Here is a 21,841-nt window from a genome sequence, read left to right on the forward strand (position 1 = left end):
ACGAACCCTTATTTTATTCAAAAGTTATGCGATTTTTTTAATATTTCCAATAGAAAAAAGGGGCCCATTTTCGTACGTTTTCGGTTTCTGGTGTCGTAGAGCTCCATCGGCCGCCATTTTTCCATTAAAATTTTCAGAAAATCGCTTGTAACTTTTGAATAACAATCGGTGCTAAAACTTTGGCATCTTGCTCAAATGACTGGGGCTACGTTCTCACGATGTTTGAGCACTCCACGATGTCTAGTTTATTTTTGCGGTGCGAAAAGCCGGGTTCAGATTTCTTGTAAACACCCGGTAGTACACAGAAAAAACAAATAGTATGCGAAGACAACATGAGAACAAGGAATATAAAGGGATCCTAAGTATGGGTATAACTGCGCAAGAGCTCTTGGAAGTTAGACATATCTAGTTCAGTCGCAATGAGAGTCTGTAGGTTGTTCCAGTTGATAATAGTCCGTGGTATGAATGACAGTGCACACCTAGAATGAATGATCGGGACGTAAAAAGATATTGGGGGAGTTTTAAAAAAATCGTTAAGCTTACGAAATAATGACAGACGGGCATGTCTGCTTTGCCTACCCGTTTCTGTGTTAACCTTTTATAAATATTTTTTAACGTTTCATTGTCTACCAATTTTAACATTTCACCGTCTACTTCGCCTTCTGCTTGTTTCTGTGTTAACTTTTTGTCAGCATCAATTGTCAAGAGATTTAATTTACTCCATTTACTATCCTATCACACAGACGGAACTGATGTGACAATGAATTCAGAGACAACATAAAAAATAAGCTTATAAGTTCATATAAATCTTCCTGCAATACACAAGTATTCATGCCTAGTCTCGAATTCCAACAAAAATTTATCAAATATCATAGTTTATTGTATGTGCTAGCCAGTTTTATTCAAAATTGTTTACTGCAAGGTAAACATTTGCATCAGCACTTAGCAAGTTCTTTTCTTTTTATGTATGCATGTATACTGTAAACCACTTATTTTCCGCAGGCTCAATATTTTGTGATTTAGGTCAAAGCCGACGTTTTGGAATTCTTCACAGGTTCCAATTTTCACGAAGCGGTGGGATCTCAATATGGATTCCAATGTATTTACACTTTACCGGAATTGTTAGCGGGGCCTATATTTCGTGAATCGTAGGAGATTCGCGAAATTCGCTAAAATTAAGTCGTTTATAGTATGCACATACTAGAAATGTGTTTTTCCCTTAGTACAGGGGTTCTCAAACTTTTTGACCTCACGGAACCCCAGGAAGCCTCAAAAACTGCCGCGGAACCCCCCCCCCCCCGACCCCTCTCATACTTGCCGACCGAGAAGCTACGGATGCACAATTGTAGGCAATTTTGCTTGTGTTGTTTCCCATATATCCCCACCATATCAATCGCAATGTCAGTGCAAAGTGAGATGAAGGTGCTTTCTATGGTCCTGTTGCGCAGCCTGCAACGTGGGGGGGGGGGGGGGGGAGGGAGGGGGGTTACAATTTGGGTGTTCGCGGAACCCACGAGACCAGCTCGTGGAACCCCTGTGTTCCCCGGAACCCAGTTTGAGAACCCCTGCCTTAGTACATAGCTGCACTGCGGTAAAGAGACAAAAAAATTGCAATGCTTACTCTATGGTTCTCACTTCACTGCAGTGTACTAGTGCGCACCGAGAAGCGCACTCAACGAAACTACACAACCCACCAGAACAGACAAGCATGCAAAAATTGCCACTTCAGAGTGCTGTTAGTGCTTGATAGAGATATCAACTAGTGTAGTTTGTTAAGATCATAATCGAAAGTTCCGAAAATTCGGACAAGCTTACCTTAACGATTAGGCCGCGTAGCGGGTCCTTAGGAATTCCATTTTCAGCATTAATAGTGAAATCATATGTTGGAGCAACCTTGGCGCAAATTCATCGCATTTTGTCGATATGTAGCAGGACGTAACAGGGTAAGCACTTTAGCACAGCAATCGCATCACAGATACGAAAATAGCTGTAACCAAACCACAATCCTCCACTTCCAAGGGGTGAAGATGCAAAGTCAGCAATTGAGGCTCAAGGCTGCCTCACGCACTGGCAATTGCTTACAACCAAGTTCTTGCAACCTCCTACGACGGCAGAACACGCTGGCACCACCTGCAAGGTGGCCCTGGAACTGAGTTTTTACTGAAGCTAAGGCTTTGCCGTATCCACAAGAAAAAGAATACATACTGCGAGAAACTGTTTATAACGTTGCCGAAGGTTATTCGAGCCAAGCAAGAAAGAATGATGCTCAAAAAAATAGAAAATACAAGGAATCCAGGTTTTCCACGGTTACCCAATAGACGAAGCCAGTGCATCATGTTGCAAGAGATCACAAGGTTTTAATGCACTCTGCCATAAGGAGTTAAAAGCCTACGAACCAGGTTTCACGGGTATGCAAGGTGCAACAGGGATGTTTCTCAGGGAGGGATGAACGCGACGTCCACGATCGGCAGAATCAGCAAGGCTCCCTCCCCGACTCAAGCATTCGCACAAACCTCGGGGACCCGAGAGGGACATCAGCGTTATCAGACGCGTTTAGCGGTAACACTCTCGTCAAGAGGGTTCGGTGTGCGCAGTTGAGCAGAAAAATGGATGCGTACGTAAAACGGCAATAGGCGATTATGGTAGCAGCACTGTTAGATGCAGAAGACAACGAACTGCTTCTTGAACTGGGGGATGCAAGGCAAAAGACGTGGAATCAAAAACCAGTTGTATGAGAAGTGGCTCGAGGATGGCACTGATGAATATCGAAAACTCCTTCAGGTGCCTCGGACGACATGCACAACAGTGCGAGTTACAAGTTATGCAATCCTGATGGCGCCGCTGGTATCTCGCCGAGAAAAATCTGTGAAGCTGCCAGACACGCAAACAAAATACCGACAATTGCAAAGAGACCCCTGCCAAGGTGGGGTGCATTTTTGCAGCTCAAGCACAAGCTCCCTCATCACCATGGGATGTCTACGTCAGCGACTCCGCGCAAAGGTGCGACGTTGTTACCAAGTGATGCGTACCTCGGGGAGCAAAGGGGGAGATTTCTCCCCCATGTGAATACTGTTGCAAGAACTCGATCGAAAGTGGTTATCCACATCTTACTGGAATTACAAACTGCAAATTGCATATATCAGAGCAACACGCCGAAATCAAAACCCTTGGCGAAAGACACTTCACCGACATTGTAAAGGAATGCTTTTTCGTAAAAAAAAAGGCTAGGTGAAAGTAAAAGAACAGGGCCTACGTTATAACACTGAGCATTGCAACCTGCTTCATCAGATAGCAACAATGTATGAGAAATTAGTCGCACGGGGACGTTTGGAAATGGTGCAACAATTATTTCAATCTACAGGCACCCAAGAAAAAACAACAATCATAATCAATGAGCTGGTTTATTTGGGCCTCTCGAAAAAATTGATGAGGATGCGTATGAACCAAATGAAGGTTGAAAGTTAAAAAAACAAAACAAAGAGGCATTGTCGGGTCCTGTCTTCATCGAAAACCAACTTACCTCTAAGAGGCTGGAGGTCAGCACAACTTACCGCCACCCCACGAATCGGAAAGACTGCTAGGGGTCATTCCGTACCTTCCCTTTCGTCCAATTCTAATACATACCAGAAATTCCATTCATTTCCCTACCCTAGCCTCCCCGCACCCCTTAAATAAAAAAAAAAAGACCCGGGTGACAAAAGCAGTCCTGTTTCGCGAGCCATTCCGACAGTTTGACTCTTCTTTCACGGTACAGTCTCGGAACGATGTTGCCAGCTCTGGCATCGACGGGAGGATCGAGCCAGAGGGCAGACGCACGTCTCTGTCAGTTGTACTCCTCTCCCCTCTCGATTTTGGGGTAGGACCCCTGGCTCTCGCTGTTGTAGCCGCCGCCGCCGAAGTCCCCTGCCCCGGCCGAGTCGTAGTTCTCAGTGCGACTGTCCCTGTCTCCGAATCCGTCCTGATCCGTGGGCTCCGTCTTGATCCCGTCGGGGCCACGCTCCGCCCCGTTGCGGTCCGAGCGGCGCTCCCGCCTCTTGTGTTCGCGGCTGCGGCTGCGGCTCCGCTTGCGCTTGGCCCGGTCCCGGCTGCGGCTACGACGCCGCTTCTCCCGCGGGGCCTCGTCGCCACCCGCCACGTCGTCCGGGCGCTCCGACCGGTCACCGCGATCCGTGCGGTCCCGGTCGCCACGTTCCGGCCGCTCAGAGCGCTCGGGCCGGTCCGAGCGGTCACGCTCCGGGCGGTCCCTCCGCCGTTCCCGCTTCCGGTCTTTGCTGCGTCGGGGAAGGAGAGAAAGTTTTGACGCCGTTAGCTGCGAGTCCTTTCAACGGGTATGCGACGGACGCCCGTAACTGACCGGGGAGCAAGACGGGAGCAGAATGCGGCAAACCATAAGCACCCACATCGCTGGTCCCCACAAAAATAGGTGGAGAAAGTAAGCAGACGATAGGGTAGGCATGTTCGTCCTGCCTCGACCAGTGAAAGTTGTTTGAGTGCTCGTCGGCTTTATTTTCAAACAATGCGCGACGCCCGGAGAAGAGCTGGGTACAGACCTCACAGGCAACGTTTTGCCACTCCTTTATGTATAGTAAGACGTCGCCAGCAAGATGGGTATATCGGGACCCATGTCCACGACTATGCCGCGCTGCCCCCAAGCGGCCGCAATAAACGAGACCTTTCCCTTTAGACTATTACGTTAATTCTATGGTGGCCGGCAATCTCTGGGGAATTTGTGCGTCACGAGAGTGAGCCAAGCACAACAATCTAACGTATCGCGCATGCATGAAACCGGCGTCACAATCAATTTAGACTCGACGCACACTAAATTGACTAGTAACTACCTCAAACAATGCCACGTGCAAAAAACCAAACTAGAAAAAAAAAAAATAAAAAAAAAAATTGCTATTTTATTTAAATTAGGAAATGATGCGACGAGCAATCACGGCATATCTTGACGTCTAGGGACACATTTTAAAAGTAACTTAAACGTAACCCCGGTACTCTTCGCAAGTGACCTTAACTTTGGCATGTTCGTAAATGTACAACTGCATTAAGATCCTAGTTACAATGTACCACAAGTCACTATGGCCATAATTTACTCCAAATATTTTGCAGGCTCAATATTTTTCGAAATTGGTGAACCGCGATTTTCTGGAATATTCTACGGGCTCAAAATTTCGCTGACCACAGCGGTATGCTACCTATTTGTTCCCGCAGGAAAACATATTCGAGGGATCCTCTTCTGGCCACATTATTAATTGCAAAAATTAAGTCGTCTACAGTATTCGCTTCATCAGAAGCCACCTCCACCGTAAGGTACGGGAAGGTTGGGCAGCTGCACTTGGAACGCGGGCAGCAAGGCCAGCGCACTCACCTGCTGCGTCTCCTGCGGTCCCCGCGGTCTCCCCGGTCCCGGTCCCTTTCCCTGCTGCGGCTGCGTCGTCTCTCCCGCTCCGGCCGCTCGCCGCGCGGCATCCGCTCGTCCCGGTCACGACCGTCCCGGTCCCTGCATCGGTCAGAGGGAACGCTTGCAGGGGTCGACTCGGTTCCACGGGGCATCCCTCGATGGCCTTCGCACTCGGGAAATGGCTTCCGTGCAGCCCCGAGTCATTTCTCCCAGTATGGGGGTGGAAATGCAACCACTGCACCCGACCTTAAGTGGCTAACTAGCTACACCACTCGCGACAGCAACAACAATCAGGGTGTCTAGCAAATTATTATTTTGAAATTCCGCATCTTTTTTAGGTGTTCCCCGACGATCTCAAATGAAATTCCCTGACCACTGTAAAGGTACTTAAAAATACAAGACCCTTACAACACAAGGCATTGAGCATTGAGCACTATGAAGATCATTTCGCACGGGCTTAATCCCACTTGCATATTCCGAAATATTCAGGTTAGTCCAGTGCAGATTAAACAAGCACTTCCTTGCCGCCCACATCGTCAGTGAAGAGCCCATTTCCGGAAACATGACGCTTAACCACACACATCAATGACCAAACCAGACGCACACTTTCGGCTTAAGGCTTGGATTGGGGTCTGTGGCGTTCCAATTTGTTCCTAAATCTCGTAGCTCTAACTGGTGCACCCTCAATCCAATTCACTCCAATCCAAGGCTTGGACTGAATTTGTCGGCTCTTCCCTTTGCATCGGGTAGCACACACTACATCGGGTGAGCAGAGCCTCCACGCCGCTCTAAGCAGAATTGATTGCTTATTTTTCTGCCCCCAAACTCTTCAATCAGGGCACTCGAAGGCGTATCCGGCTCGTTTTTCCTGATACTTTTACAATTCCCAGATTTTTCCCGGTAAATAAAATTTCCCTGATGATTCCTGGTTGCTAGATACCCTGACAACGGGCTCATTCGATATACCTGACCAAGCCTGCAGCATTGGACTCGTAAATCAAATATTGCAGTGTCCACCGAATGCAGCGGGTGCACATAAATCGAATGAGCACAACGACACGGCACTCTGCCGCCGTAGCCAAATGCCACAATTGCACGGGGCTCATTTTCTGCCGTCGCCAGAGGAGGGCCTCTTTCGAAGCCACCGCGACCTGCCCGAGCAATGCAACGTGCGCCGTGCATCTGTCCAGCACCTGGTCAGCACGAAGGAAGTCTAGCTCGCATCCTTCGCCGACTTTTGGAAGCGATCTGGCCTGCTGCATACCAAAAAGGGCGGCAAGGGATACCCACATGTAGCGGTCGTCCAGGCGGGAGTCCTCTCGGCCGGAGTGCTTTGTGTTCACGTCTGGCCCCCCACGCCGGGTGCCGCCCAGGCCGCCTCCTGCGGGACGCCGGACAAGACAGCGTGAGCCATGTCCACGAAACACCGGCGTTGACAGACGGGAAAGAATGGCTCGCGACACCAAACTCTTTCGTTGAAATTTAGATTTCACCGCACACTAAAATGAATGCATAAAAGATTAAGTGTTGTTATTCGGAATGCATATTTTAGGAAGAACGTAAATTGAACTAATTATTTTCAGATACAGGTGAGGAGTATACAACAACACAAAGCTAGTAAGAGAAAACAGACCACCGGAGCATGCTCTTTGCAATGTCACCTAAAAAAAAAAAAAAAGCTGTTGTAAACATTTAATGTGCATCCATTTTTTTTTTATATATTAAACTAGGCCATCAGAAATTTTTTTTGGGACATTTAAGGTGCTCTAGCAAAGGCCCATGGATTAATTTAGGCCACAGCGCCATCTTTTAATGCGAGACCAAAACCCGGGAATTCAAAGCAGGATCTCTGTCACATGGTGCCTATACTTTGTTTCAGCTTCGGTCCGAGCGCGGCCGATGTTTGGAGCCAAAGAGCCAATCAAACAGCGCAAAAAGCGCAGCGTCATGGCGTGCTCTCTGTGCCTGACAGGACTAGCCGGCGGAGGAACACGCACAGAGACACGGCGAATACCGGCTGATCCCATCAACTGCAGAGAGCACGCCATGACGTTGTGCCTCTTTCGCTGTTTGATTGGCCCTTCGGCTCATAACATCGGCCGCGTTTGGACCGAAGCTGAAACGAAGTATAGAACCACCGAATGTTTCCAAAGTACCGCTAAATTGTTAGAATCAAGCCAATCGAGCTTTCCGATTAGCCTATGTTGACCTGTTAACACCTAAAAAAAAAAAAAAAGGTCTTGAAAACAAAGAAAACGAGTATGACCAGGAGCGGCGAAACGGTCGATATGACTGGTCAGAATGTACGGAGTGCACCGACTTCTGCTAGGGCTACCCATATTGGGTAGCAAATAACCTAGTTTGCGGAAAAAATAATGCTGGCCCATTTACCAGCAGGCTCTGAAGGTTTGCCAGACCCATTCAATTGCATGGAGCAGTCACACTGTGGCTGTCGATTTGAGCAAAGCTCGAATCGACGGCTGCAGATGCTTTACTCCGGAGTTCGTAAATATGACACTTCTACAACATCATAGAGCAGAAATCGAGGGACCCAGTGGTCGTCGAGGCTGCAAGACACGAGGAAAGAAAAGGTGGCTCACCCAGGCGCCGGGGCAGCCAGCCCTTGACCGTGCGTCCCCGCTCAACGTCCACCAGCACCCGGCGCCCGTCAATCTTCTTGCCGTCGGCGTGCTTGTAGGCGGCTGATAAAGATGCCGAGAGGGCCAGGCCCCTTCAGCCCCACGCTGCCACACCACCGCCCGTGGCCGTCCGCACACCCTCGAGCGACATCCCCCAAGCTCTCGCTTGCACGGGGCGAAACCTTCCATCTCAGCACAGTCTTTGCTTCCGTATCTCCATCCTCTAGTCTCCGATTTCCATTAAGCTCTACTCCCGTTGTGACCCGGATATTGTGCCAGTTTTCCCAGAGTCAACAAGTGCCGGGAACGACCGGTAAGCGACCCTCACCTGTGGCATCTCACGATCATTGCCACCGAGTAGCACGGAGAAGCCAGGCTGCTCCATCCTACTGGTCCACTCATCTGGGGCACACACTCGTGGAGTGCAGTGAACTCTTTCCACTTTTGTTTATGGAAGGCTGGTGGGGAGAAAAGGAAGCTCCCCTCTCCCCTTCCCTGTACCATGAACAGTACTGCACTGGAGTGATGCAGGCCCAGATGAATTGGCCATTATGCTGCCAACAGTGACTATTCCAGATAACCATTCTGGTGCTGGCAGCCGCACCATTCCAGCTTTCCTCAAAGGGGCTGTAGGCCGTAAGCTTATGACTTCAGAGAGACCCGCTTCGTCGCTCGAGGATGTGCAGATGCCAGTCCGAGGCTCACTTACCGGAGTACTTACCGGCAGCTCAGTTAGAACTTACCGCCACACTCCGATCAGTGACATACAACTCGCCCCTTTACCCTCTTAACAAGGTCAACTCGAGTTACACCCCCTCCGAATCAAAATAATTCGATTCATACAAAACCAAAATGCCAAGTCCGTCCTTAAAATCAGAATGCACCGCTGTCCCAGACTAGTTGAAAATGTATGTAGACCCATCCAAAAAACAAGACAAAACACCGCTCCCAGCCCAGCTTAGAACCCGGGTTCAACGATCAAGCAGTCACAGTGCAAGCTTCAAACAATTCACACTGGCTTCTTGCCACCGCCAAGAGAGAAGAAATCTCGGTTCCCAATGTAAAAACACACCCCACTGTGCACCATGCAAGAAGCTGCCTGCATATGGCAGCAGCCAAGGAGAAGAGCCCAGGGCTCTTATCCCACAAAACCCTTGGAATGCCAAGGAGACAGCACCTCACATGTGGGGCTTAGGGACACCGATAGAATTTTCAAAATAATTGAAATGCCATAGAGCAAGCTAGAATTGTAGCTATCCATGATGGCCTTTACTTTAAAACCTCTATTACAGCTATCATTGTACTGTGCAAACCGTAAATTTTTAGGCACTTGCAACAAACGCTCACTACTGAAGAGGTCGGCGCTAGAGGCGTGCAGAAACACAACCCCAGCCTACTCTGTTGTTTCAATTATTTTGCAAGAAGTATATTGGTGGAAACAAGTCCATGCTCACTGCACTGCACACCACTTTTGAAAGAAAGAAATTTTGCTTCCAAACAAGGGTCGATGAGGTGCACCATAGTAAATCACCTAGACCAGCGGTCATCATGAGAAGGCCACCAGGCATAAATGCTAAACAAGTGAACAACATAGCGATAAATGTTCTTCCCTCATTACAAATCACATGTCCACACGAAGGAAACTAAAAAAGGCTACAGCGGAATTTCCCATTGTTCATAATGGTGCAGTCTTCAGCGGAGCAATCGTTCCTGAAGGCGATCTTCGGAAGCCGGGCATAGTGAGGGTCTTCAGCACAATCACTTCTCAAGTAGAGTCAGCACCTCAGCAGTTCATTGGCGGACATAATCCACTTTTGCTGACATGCACTCGAAGAGTTTAGTCGGCACGGAACTTTTGCAGACTCTAGTTTCCAAGTCCGATTCCAAAGAACGAGGAAGTTGCCCAGACCACAATGTGTCCATCTCCCACTTACGGTTGTGATCTATAGGCCAAAGCAGGAAGTCCTAAATTCCGACCCTCTACGACCACTGTAGTCTATCACATCCATTGATTATAATGCAATTAAATGCAAAGCTGCAAGCAAGCTGGACAAGAATGAAAACATCTAACCCCTGCTTAGCTCAGTTGGTAGAGCGCTCCACCTGTAATGGAGAGGTCCCGGATTCGATACCCGGACCAGGCGGATTTTTTCGGTCGCGCACCAGTCACCTAGCTGTGTTTGGAGATTTGTGTTTGTCCTTTTCCCTCTTGTTCTCCTTCTCCAGGGATTATTTTCGTCGTATCACATCCAGTTGCCTACAACTCGCTGGCGTGTACTACACACATAGAACCCACAGCACTGATACGAACAAAACCAACAACACTCGCGCGACCTTATGCCTGTAGATCCAGAGGCCGGAAAATATGACATCCATAGGAAATTAGTACCGCTGGTCCCCAACCAGTTTCATTCCTTTCGAAATACACATGCCAACCAAACAAGACTGAACAAGCCCAAAACACCACGACTCAAGCTGACAACTTTGGCCAACGATTCCAGCACTGAATGAACTCAAAGGAGATGCAGCCCCTTACTGTGTGCCCATGATGCTATAGTGTGCAGTCGTCTTACTAGAGCTTTTATAAAGCACCCCAAGGTGCGCAGGTATAGCCCTCGCGCAATATCAAAATAAAGAACACCTACCATTACCTCCAGCCAAGCTTGCCTCACGGCGCAACTTCCAGATGCAAGCTGAAGATTCGTTCAGAAATGATACGCATCCAAATGCTTCGACACCAACCGGAAGCCGTTGGTGCCACCATGAAGCAAAGCGGCCACATACAGACAACTGTCCTAATTTAAAACTAAATAAAGCACACACAAAAAAAAAAAGAAAAGTAAAAGCCACCAAGACATCCAAGAGATTAAAACATTAGGAACTATGGGAAAAAATTTGGTTCTACCAAAATTGTTCTTTCTATATTCGCCCTCTCCCCCCCCCTCCTCTCGGACCAAACCCGCTCACTTTTGCCAAGGGCTCGGAGAACGCAAAGAGCCTTACCGACACCTTACCATATCCCATACAAACCAAATGATCCGTTAGCGAGAACATATAACACAGTAGACGCCCCCTCTGGCATCGCCAAGTCTGTGGTGAGACAAGACAGAAAGCTCCAGTCACCCCCCGGGCCGGCCGCACCACGCGCACACTGCGGGCACTCCCACGCCGCGACGCCAGAGATGGAACCCAGCCGGCGCAAAGACGGCTCCGGCAACGTGCCGTCGGTCTCGCCTCTCCTTACGTGCTTCTCGACACCTCGCTCGACCCTTCGGGGTCATCCCGTCCCGAAGAATTACGACGAGCGCATGTGCGCATCCGCAGGCCCGAGAGAGAACGCTTGCACCCCAGCTACTGCCCACTGCAACCATTTCTGGCACCGTGATGCAGCCCCCGAACAGAACCGGCTCTCTTCCACCGAGGAAACCTAGGGCACGGCGACGGGACGGCAAGGGCTCGTCGGTGCCGCATAACCGCACGCTTTCCTCGCAAACGCGCCGGTATAAATTCTACCGCGCTGCACGCAGCTTTTTTAAATGCCACCGCGGCCGGCATCTCTCGAACGAAATGGCCGAGAAGCGAGCGTCGCGCGGCTGTCCTACGGACATTTGCAGCCTGAGCCAGAAGCATTGCCGTCCGCACACGTGTGCGGACGGTATTAAATGGTGCGCAAACCTCGTGTCCGAAGATGAATATGTCCAAGCGAAACACGACTACACCTGGTTCTGGTTCCGCACTACCCATCGCTACAACCAGAAAATCTAACTTTAGACAGTGCGCAGTCGAGACATAGCGCTCGCCACAAGAATATATCCCGACTGAAACATTTTCCTGAGAGGTTTGGGAAGTTGCCCTTCCGGATACATCATCCGGTGACAAGCCAGGCCCATCAGCCCAACGAATGCTAAGCCCCGACCGACAGCACTGGCCGTTCCGTCGCTAAGTCTCGTTTCTTCAACAAAAGACTCGCATAAGACATGAAAAGAAATTGCTCTCGAAGACCTCGCACGAGGCAGAGCAGCCAACCGACCACAAAGAAGGCACAGACCCGAACCTCACGGCGACCAGACGTCCGACCGGCCTCTCGGGACGGGGCCCACCGCAGAGTGGGCGGGGCGCCGCCAGCCAGTCGCCGCCATCCTCCAACCTTTGCGGCCAAACTCTTACCAGGAAGAGTCACCATCCAACCACGTTTTTCACCCGGGCACACACAGCAACGCAAGGATGCACAAACCCAACGCAAACTTGTATACCAAAATGCCAAAAAAAAAAAAAAAAGTCATGAAAACTTTAAACAGCCTTAAAGGCAATTTGTAATAAACCCTCAGCAACAACAAAGGTGCGATAGACGCACACAAAAGAAGCCACACTCTGAATCGGAACAACAAGAATCTGAGGCTATGCCAGACCCATTCGAAACTAAACGGGAGAGAGGAGGGTACTTACAGTGCATGTCGCGTTCATGCTCATACTCGACGAAGGCATAACCCCGAGGCTTCCCGGTGATCTTGTTGTGCACGATCACAATCTGCCAGAGATTGGAAGCGAGGTCGTCAGTTTAACAAAGTGTGGCTTGCTAGAGAACTGCTGAACGAACTTGCTCACCTTCTTGATGCTGCCAAAGACCTCAAACTCCCTCCTCAACTTGGACTCCGACGTGTCGTAGTTCTGGAAAAGGGTTCAAGAACAAGTTTAGGATGTGGAAGATGATGTGCAACTACATCTGAGTGACAATAGTCGAAAGACACCGTCGAGACCTATTACGACTATACTCCACACCGATTGTACAATGCTGTCAAAGCCGCTGGCAAGAGCGTACGACTCTACCTTGCGGTTCGCTCACACCGCCCTCGTGCGAATGAGTAGTTATGTGAAGCCACACCTTGTGCCAGCAGCTTTGACAGCACTGGGTATGAAATGTGGTAGGCTCTCATTTCGATGGTCGCAACTTGCGAGGCTTATCTCGAGTGCCACTTCCGTCACAAAGCCCGGGACGATCGGACAAGAAGCTTCATTTGGCAAAAACCCCGAGTTACAGATGCCAAAAGGGTGCTTTCAATATGTGCCTTGCTGGGACCAACTCTTCTTGTCAAAGCGAGGTGACCAACAGTGGCAGAGGAAACGAAACTTACCACCCGGGCCACAAAGAGGGTCTTGAATGGGTCGACAGTTCCCGCAGCATTGTTGTGGGGTTCCCCTGAAAGAAACAAGTGAAAATTTGGATTGGTCCAAGCCACTGCCAAGAAGAGACAATATCTCTTGAAGGGAGGTACTCACATAAGGCAATATCTTGCTCTAACTTGTAGGCTACTTGCTCTGCTTTTTCTCGTCTCTAAAAAAGGAGAGGGAGAATTATAATCCCAAGCAAGGCTCCGAGTCAGTCATGATGAATCAACCTGAGGCTGGGGTAGAGAAGAAACATTGAAACGTAGAAGAGGCAGAAAATAGACAAAATGACAACCTGTCTATTTTCTGCCTGGCTAGAGAGCTTTTGAGCCGAGAGACGAGAGAGACGCCGTCCTGTCTATTTGTTGCCTCTCCAACATTTTGATGTTTCTTTTCTACCCAGTCTCAGGTTAATCCAACATGGTTAATATTCACCAGCTCGCCTGCACCCTTATATTTTCTCCAAATCAGTGTTGCACTCTTGCACAGTACCGCTGTAATGGGGCTCTCAAAAGAAACTTCTTACACCTGGGACTAACATGATGCAATATTTCCTGCAGACATAAAGCTAAGAGACTTAGCTTTATCAGGGAAAACTAATCATAATAAAGTAAAGAGCATTGGATTTACAGAACGAAAGAAAACGCAAATGTTTCAACCAAAAATCTGCAAGCGCAATGTGATCTGCTCTGGGATTTCGAATAATTATAAGACGTATTAGGATTTCTTTTGATTTTTTTTTTTTTTAAGCTCTATCTTGCTAAGATGAATAAGACAAACGTATTTAAGAAAAACTAGAAAGTGTCGCCTTCGATCGTCGCTTCGTGCGACAAGTTTCCAAGCAAAAATAAAATAAGGAAGTACTCACTTTGCGTTCAACACGTTCTTCTCGAGTTTCTACCCGCGTTGGTGGTGGTGTATCCTTGGGATCCTGAGGTCAACCAAAGGTGTACGCAATCAAACACCGGGACTTGGCATTTATGGGTGCAGTACTGGCAGCCAAAAAATTACTAGGTGAAACATTTCGTTAAGCTAACCAAGAAACCTTGAATAGAAAGCATCATAAAAATATAACCGAACGATAAAATGACGGCAGAAAAAGCGTAACAAGAAAGAGCGTCGAAATTCGAGAGCACAAGCAGTTCAGCATTAGGCTTAACACTGAATGTTTTGCATCATCGAAACTCTGTTGCAGTTAGCTTCCTGATAAAAGTATTCTATCGAAATCTTCAGGAAACATCGACTGAAGTGAATAACGGCTAAGTTAACTGCTAGTTACTCAAGGCGCTCGTTCATTTGAATGGAAACGAGCAACACGCATTCATTGGCGCTTACCTCAAATAGGCTCAAGTATTTTCCCACGCCGGTGTAGGTGCCAGGGGTCTTTTCGTGCGGTAATTTATCCGTTGGAGGCAGGTAAGGAATGGGTTCTCGCGGCGCGAACAGCGCCAGGAGGTTTGGAGGGAGGTATTGAGTCATTTTTCCCTCGAGCCGATAGCCAATTTCACCGTTACTGTCGTCCTGCCACTAACGTGCCACCATCAGCCACCATAGCCAAAAAGTAGTTCTATACATTGTTCCCTGTAGCAGTATCAATCCGCGCAAGCCGCTTTACCCCCCTCTACGTTGTTCTTTTGCCACTACTAGAGCACTATATAGCTATATAGTGCTCTAGCCACTACCAACCTCGTTGGCCACTACGGCCACTACCAACTATTACGAATAATAAACGGATATATGATTCAGATCTAAGCTTCACCAAAAATATCTTTCCAAATATAGGAAGGTTATAGCTGTACCATTTGATTTTAGTCAGATATATCGGGCGTCCGCGATAAAAGCATCGCGGAGAGCTCAATCTCTGGTCAGAATGCAGCCCCAGCCGTTCGAGCAAGATGACAAAGTTTCAGTTATGTGATCTTTTTTTTTTACTTTTCAATGGCGAAACGGGGTTCATTTTTGCAAAGTTTCGGTTTCTGGCGCCATTCGCGGCGTCCGCGAACTACAGGGGGCGCTTCGCTAGCTATCATCATCATCGTTTGTGACGTCACGGGTAGGACAGACTGGGACATACCGTGCTGGATCATTCAGCTCGTCAGCTCGCTTCATGCGCCGTTTGGGTAACGCGCAGCGAAGCCTCTTTCACGCGTTGTGTTTGTTTGGTGAAGTTATATTTGTAGTAGGACATTTTACCAAAGCTTGAAACCGTAGCACGTGCAGTCGCGCAACAAACGCTTTTGGTGCTGAGGTGTCGAAGCGCTCGGATAGTGGTGGCTGTTCTTTACCCCAGTACAAAAAGCTGGATGATGAAAATAGAATATCCAGTACTTCACCCCACAACATCTACCACGGCAAATATTTTTTATTATAATTCAAACAAACTAAAACTGAAAATTGGAAAGTCTCATCGAATTGAAAATAGGAAAGCGGAATTCGAGAAGCTCTCGTGGTTATGGTAAACACTTCAGTGAAAGCAACTCCCCGTATCCTGTTGGTGTTCTGCGAGTGCTGGTTTCTTATTAGTCCCAAGTCGATTCCTTTTTGAATTTTATAAACCAGTAAACAAACATTTTTTCAAAATAACTGGCAGGAACAAGCGGTGGCTGGCTTCCGGAATCGTTTTAACTGAATCCCTGCTTACTCACCCGATCGACGCAAAACGTACGAGACCCCCTCAAGTTCGAAGTCTTAAATGTAGCAAGATGGCGACACATCAACGTCCCCTAAAAATGAGGAACAGACTTGCTACGAATTACTACCATTTGAATGTTTAATTTTTGCGGACCCGAATGCACATAACGCGTGATACGCTTCTCAGCGAGCGATTTCAAATTTGTAAACAATTCTTTGTAAAAATAGGAGAGAACAAATTAACCAACCGCTTGAATTGACTGTACCATGGCCAACAATTTAAGAATTGATGAAATTTGTTTGTTTTTTTCAAGCAGAAGTTGCGGTGTGACATACTTCTTGGCTACGTATTCAATGCGGGAGGAGCCAAGCGTCAGTTGCTGATGAGCATTTGCTCGACAGCAACTGTCGAGTCACACTTGGATAGAAGCGTCACTATTGGCAAGCTGAGCAATGCAGCTAAAACAAGTGAGTGCCACTTTGCAACACAACTGTGCACGTGTGAACAGCTAAGAAGACAGCACATCACCTACTCTGGTGAATGTAAAACCTTTTTCTACAGCAGCTTTCACAGATACGAAAAAAATAAGAATCAGAGAGGCTGTGAAACCCAACACATGCCGTGAAAGCTGCAATGTAAAGCTCCCAACCTGTTTCTGAACATTTAAATTTTATTTTAATATAAAAAGCAATTTTGAGGCATTGTTATTTATTAGGAAGATCACTCACAAAACCGTCATACACGTTTCTTTAATCAATAAACCGTCCTTAATCGGCATAGATGCAAACTAACATGGCAACTCCGGAGTTTGAGCTCTCCGCGGTGTATAGTTCATTTTTGCGGTGCAAAAAACAGGGTTCACTTATCTTGTGGATATTCTATACTTTTTGAAGGCGCGAATTACAAGCATCATCTAAATGGTAGACAGACGCTCAAATTAATGCAGAGTGCAAGTTTGTGTGCTTCTTTTGCAGGAATTGTGGTGACATCAAAACTCCAAGTTCTGATTGAAGAATAGTGGGTAGACCTCAATGCTAGATGCCTTGAGGTCTACCCACTATCTTTCAATCAGAGCTAGGCATTCTGACGTCACCAGATGCAAAAGAAGCAGACAAACTTGTGCTCTGCATTAAAACAATGTTAACATTTATAAAAAAAAAAAAAGCGGTGCAGGTTTTACCCAGGATCCCAAATAATCCAGTGCCTCTTCCAACAGAACCAAAGCAATTTTGCTCACGTTGATTTTTAAATATCAGCCAAGCAAATGGTACCTCTTCTACATTGTGACTAATATACGACACAGTGAGAACATTAAAATGTTAGAAAAGCATTTATTTGCCAGTACAAAGTGTAAAAAAAACATCTGTAAAAGTCATTCACCAGTGTAGCAATTCAAACCCGTTAAAGAGCATCACTCCGAAAAAAATATGTACAGCTTTCTATTATTTAATTTCTGTTTTAGCGTGCTAGTAAATAGCTTGAGAGGCACTATACATTAGTGATGAAGTGGCAAAGGCAGTATTTGTCACACTCAAAATATAAAAATGATCACTTGCATACACATGCATGTACAAAATGGAAAAGAAAAAAATGATCATGAATAATAAAAAAAGAAATGCAATAGGCCTTTCACAACTTCCATATTCACATATCCATACTTTACAATTTGTACAAAACAAGGCATTATTATATTAAATCCCTGATCCTGGGCTCCGAAACAGTATGAAAAGGAGATATCTAGCTCACTAGCCCCGATGTACAAAATTGCAGCAATGAAAAGGTTAGATATTTTTGTGAGTAATCATATCAGTTGTATCCAAAGGCGGACTTAGTCTATTGCCGCCATAGGCCACCTTTAACAGTACCCCCACAACACTCGCTCCCCATGGTCAATTACCCTGAGGAGTGGGGGGAGGGGCAGTGGCATAGTTAGGGGGGACGCTTACGGGGCTTCAGCCTCCCCCTCCCCCCCCCCCCCCGGAATTCAGCCGACCCTAGAATATACACGTGCATCTTGACCCCCAATTCCTCCCTCCTCACTCCAAGTCGTGGAAATCTCAGCAAACTGAGCAACCCACAAAAAAAAGTTTTGTCTGTGCCACTTGGGGGGGGGGGGGGGGGGGAGTACCTAGGTTTGGAGTTAAAATTTTAAAAAGCACAAATATGAAGCTCGCGCCCGGAAGCCAGGGGCGCACTTCCAGTGATGGGGCGATGGCACCATTTATGTACCTATATGTAGAGTATAACTAAAACAAAAACTGTCAGCTTTTCCACTCTGGTGAAGAAAGAAGACCAGCAAAGCTGTAGCTAGATTTGGAGCTAGAATTCCCAAAGTAGCTAAATTCAGAGCTAGATTTTAAAAGAAGCGTCAACTAATTTGGGGGCAGCCACAAATTGACCACCCTCAAAAATTTTGCCGCCCAAGGCAGCTCCCTATCGTAAGTCTAGATTAAGTCAGTTTTTAGTGAAAATGAATTGGTCCCACTTCCCCGGTATTTTACGGTACCCTGCCTATTGGTACGTCCGCCCCTGGTTGTATCGTTAATGCTGCGTTCCCTCAAAACAACCATCAACATGCAGTTTAATATAAAACTCCCCGCATCATTTAAGACTTCTTGGTAACAAACAAACGAAAACACAACGAAGGAATCAATCTCTCTAAAGACATCAAGCCTGCTCTGCTGCAGATTACAATTTCTTTTTAAAAAAAAACATGAGAAACAAAATGGAAACTGGATGATCCTTGTTAAAACATACCAAATGAATGGGAAGGGTTCATTACAAGCAACAATAGGCAAAAGAGAGAAAAAAAAAGAAAATAGCCTAATTGTTTTTGTAAAAATGTGGTACATTACGATGACAGATTGCGACAACCAAACAGGCAGAGAAGCTTCACATCTTGGACGATGAAGCAACCCCAACAGATATTCAGCATTAGGGGTGCAATTTCACGGCATTAAAAGATTTTTCTGAACACAACCCACACTTTTGGGCACAACCTCTAAGCTAAAAGAATTTTAAACAACCAACACCTAAGTTCAACTTAAAGGGGCACAGACACCTCAAAAATCGTATTTGTTTTTGTTGTCAAAAATGATGCAAGTTGTAGTCATAGACATGCAAAAAAAATAGCAGAATGCGAAAAAAAAAAAATGTTTCTACATGTGCGTGCCTTTTTATTTTTGCTGCTTTTCTCTCCCACTCCTTACCTCCTTGCACCTATTTTTCTTTTTTTTTGTGACGTAATCGATTATGAAGTTTAAGAGCTTTGCAAGCAACGTTTCTATAATATTTAATAACAGCATTCGTAAAACATGTTTTTTAATGCAATTGTGAACGCACTACGGACCTTCTTTTCGAAATACTGAATATCAAAGTCCGGAGTGATGTCGCCCCCTGGCTTTTTTTCCTCCCTCAGAAAACATGGCGGCGCTCGACGCATGTAGCACTGATGATGATCACTGAGTCGGGTAATCGGACGAAGTACACTTTTTTAGGTTCCCAACGACCTCTCAGACTTCAAAAAGGAAATTGTCATACGGTTTAAACAACTGGGTTTGGTGCCTGTGTGCCGTAGTTTCGGATGCGACTCCACGAGGGCATCCTTTCACGTAGAACCGGCAAGATGTGGCCCCCCATGTCGCTCACAAAAGTCCACTGCGCACTCTATTCGACCCCACACCGTTTCAAAGAATTTGGTATCGCTGAAAGAGCCCTAAAAGGAACTTCGAAAGTGAAGCGTCGTCTGCTCACAGTAATAGGTGGCACGCAGGGAGCGGTTGATCGCGGGACGGGGGTGAACACAACACGGAGGTGTGAGAGAAACTCGAGTTGCACGACAACTCAATCTTTGACGTCAAACACTGGCGTGGATCGCACGGAAACTTCTATTTTTTACTTCACGAAAACTGAGTTCCAAAGTTTTGAATTTCGAGGGTAATGTCCAGGCATCCTTTTCAATTGTTTCGGACTATAAAAGAATATATAATTTTGACTTGTCAGTGTCCCTTTAAGAAACACACAATCGCATAGGTGATATAAGCGCGACATTGGTCCCCTTGTCGAAGCAGAAACAAGGGTCTTTAAAGGCCGACGACCAGACTCGAGATTCTGCAAGGCAGAAAATTCTCCTCACCATGGGGGAGGAGTAAAAAGACAACGGTGGTCAGTGTAGAAGGGACAAGAGGAGGAAACGAGGGAAAAGTGGAAAGCGCGAACTGGTCGTCTGTCTTTAAGCCAATCATTTGAGTCTTCGGCAATGCAGTTTGAACTGCCACAAAAATAGTCGCACGGGGCAGTGTTGAGATGGCTCTTCTACCACTCGATTCTTCAACAACCAAAAGATATTAAATACAACACGTTCGGCATTAGCCTTTCAAAACTTTAAAATAAACTCTTTGTTCTGTGGCATCGGCTGGGATGCCACACAAGGGCGAATGGATCGCGAGGCTTAAAAATACAAATGTACAAAGAAGAGCTTCCGAAAAAGTATGAATTGTCGTAACACGAAACAAAGCATGTAGAACACAAATAACAAATAAAAGGGAAAAAGAGTTCCATCCACCAAGGACACCCTTGAAAGGGGCATCAGTCACGCTGGAATGCTTTCAGGTTCCGGAGTTTCTCTCCTAGAAGCAAGAAGGAAGCAAGAACAAGCTGAAGTCAAATCCAGGCTAAGAACTATCTCTGAAAAATAGAGCTCCGTACAGTTATAGTAAAACAAGTTTTTAAAGGAAAATAGAGCTCCGTACAGATATAGTAAAACAAGTTTTTACAGGAAAATAGAGCTCCGTACAGATATAGTAAAACAAGGTTCCACAACTTTGGCTCACTCAAAAGGCAAACCGAGCTTTGTCTGCAGTTAAAAATAGCCAAGAGTATTAGGTGATTTGGAGAGGAATTTTATTTATATTATACAATCTATAACATATTATCAAATATACTAATACAATGAAACCTTGTTGATATGGTGATATCTTTTCCCTGCTGCTAAGCTCACAAACACCGGTCCTGTTGAACTCTTACAAGCCTAGGCACATTAATTTTCATCCTGTTGCATGTATCTTCCTGGCTGCTATGTCCAAACACTGACGCCCAATGCAGCCACCCTCCTGCTTTCCTTTTCGCTATTCTTGTCCTGGTGGGCATGACCTAGCTTCAGCTAGGCTTAGAGGCGATTCAAGCTTTTGCGGAAGTCCTTTATTTTTCCGTCTCTTTCTTCAGGGTTCACGTGCGCTTGTTCCGTGCTCAATGGTTCGGTTTCCCCGACTTCCTCTTCAGTTAACTTCATTTAGTATAAAATTCGTAATTGTACACCGTGCATGGCGGGTGCATCAAGGTTCTCCACCTTGCACCGGCGTGCCAGGACCAGCGGCTGATGCGGGGAGTGTGTGGGTTAGCTCGATGAGCTTGGAAATTTTGTTTCCTCTTACGGGTCGACATTCTTTGCTTACGATTATAGACCAACCCCTGATTTTACGAACAATTAGAAAATAAAGAAATGTCGACTTGTCTTTGAATAAACATACAAGTTCTCCACAGCCGTGAAAATCCATACAAAATAAGTTGCTGCGTGAGATTTGCTTCCTCTCTCATCCATAGGCTTCCAAAAGTGCTGTCTTTAACTGGATCGTATAACTATTAGCACAGAACCCTGAAAAAGGCACCAAAAACATTCTACTGCATATGAAAAAAGTTAAAGAACAGCCGACACAAACAAAATACGCTTTTGAAAGGATATTTAAGCATTTCTTTTAACATAATTTCTCTCGTTTCCTGTAAAAGACGTTTCAAGTGAGAAAAAATCAGTCAACTAAAAAATTTACAGATTACTTACTCAAGCAGAAAGAGCAAACAAAAACTCGACACTTTGCTTAAAAAACAAAGGTTGCAACGGTCAGTCAGGCAGTTTAGTCGGTAGTCCCAAACATTTCTGGTATAAAAAAAACAAAAAAATGCAATCAAAAGCACAATTCGGTACTCCAAGCACGCCAAGTAAAA

At 46.4% G+C, this 21,841-nt stretch overlaps 2 protein-coding genes across 3 annotated transcripts in view; both read right to left on the minus strand.

The window, feature by feature from the left end:
- Positions 1–3,382: 3,382 nt before the first annotated feature.
- Positions 3,383–14,827, minus strand: LOC8035877 (U1 small nuclear ribonucleoprotein 70 kDa). The gene is made up of 10 exons (XM_029986904.4): positions 14,545–14,827; positions 14,078–14,140; positions 13,321–13,375; positions 13,176–13,240; positions 12,649–12,711; positions 12,490–12,571; positions 8,005–8,106; positions 6,695–6,785; positions 5,372–5,503; positions 3,383–4,271 (listed from the first exon to the last, which is right to left on the minus strand). Exons 1-10 carry the CDS (start codon positions 14,686–14,688, stop codon positions 3,824–3,826), a joined length of 1,245 nt encoding a protein of 414 aa, XP_029842764.1. The 5' UTR covers positions 14,689–14,827; the 3' UTR covers positions 3,383–3,823.
- A 3,110-nt stretch (positions 14,828–17,937) lies between these two features.
- Positions 17,938–21,841, minus strand: part of LOC8035876 (DENN domain-containing protein 2B) — a 28,574-nt gene continuing 24,670 nt past the window's right edge. For both annotated transcript variants that reach the window (XM_029986902.4, XM_042286533.1), the window contains exon 17: positions 17,938–20,469. In XM_029986902.4, the coding sequence (XP_029842762.3) occupies positions 20,429–20,469 (41 nt within the window). In that variant the 3' untranslated portion in view covers positions 17,938–20,428. The remainder of the gene's footprint in view (positions 20,470–21,841) is intronic.

The sequence above is a fragment of the Ixodes scapularis genome, unplaced genomic scaffold, assembly GCF_016920785.2.
Source record: "Ixodes scapularis isolate PalLabHiFi unplaced genomic scaffold, ASM1692078v2 PGA_scaffold7__128_contigs__length_106722199, whole genome shotgun sequence".
Lineage (NCBI taxonomy): Eukaryota > Metazoa > Arthropoda > Arachnida > Ixodida > Ixodidae > Ixodes > Ixodes scapularis.

What these genes read in the sequence shown, in the direction of transcription:
- LOC8035877 (XM_029986904.4), bottom strand. Translation starts at nt 14,688, where the DNA reads ATGACTCAATACCTCCCTCCAAACCTCCTGGCGCTGTTCGCGCCGCGA. An exon ending in AAGAACGTGTTGAACGCAAA is followed by an intron (nt 13,376 to 14,077) that starts GTGAGTACTTCC and finishes CTCCTTTTTTAG; the next exon opens with AGACGAGAAAAAGCAGAGCA. An exon ending in CTGGCTGCCCCGGCGCCTGG is followed by an intron (nt 6,786 to 8,004) that starts GTGAGCCACCTT and finishes GGCGTCCCGCAG; the next exon opens with GAGGCGGCCTGGGCGGCACC.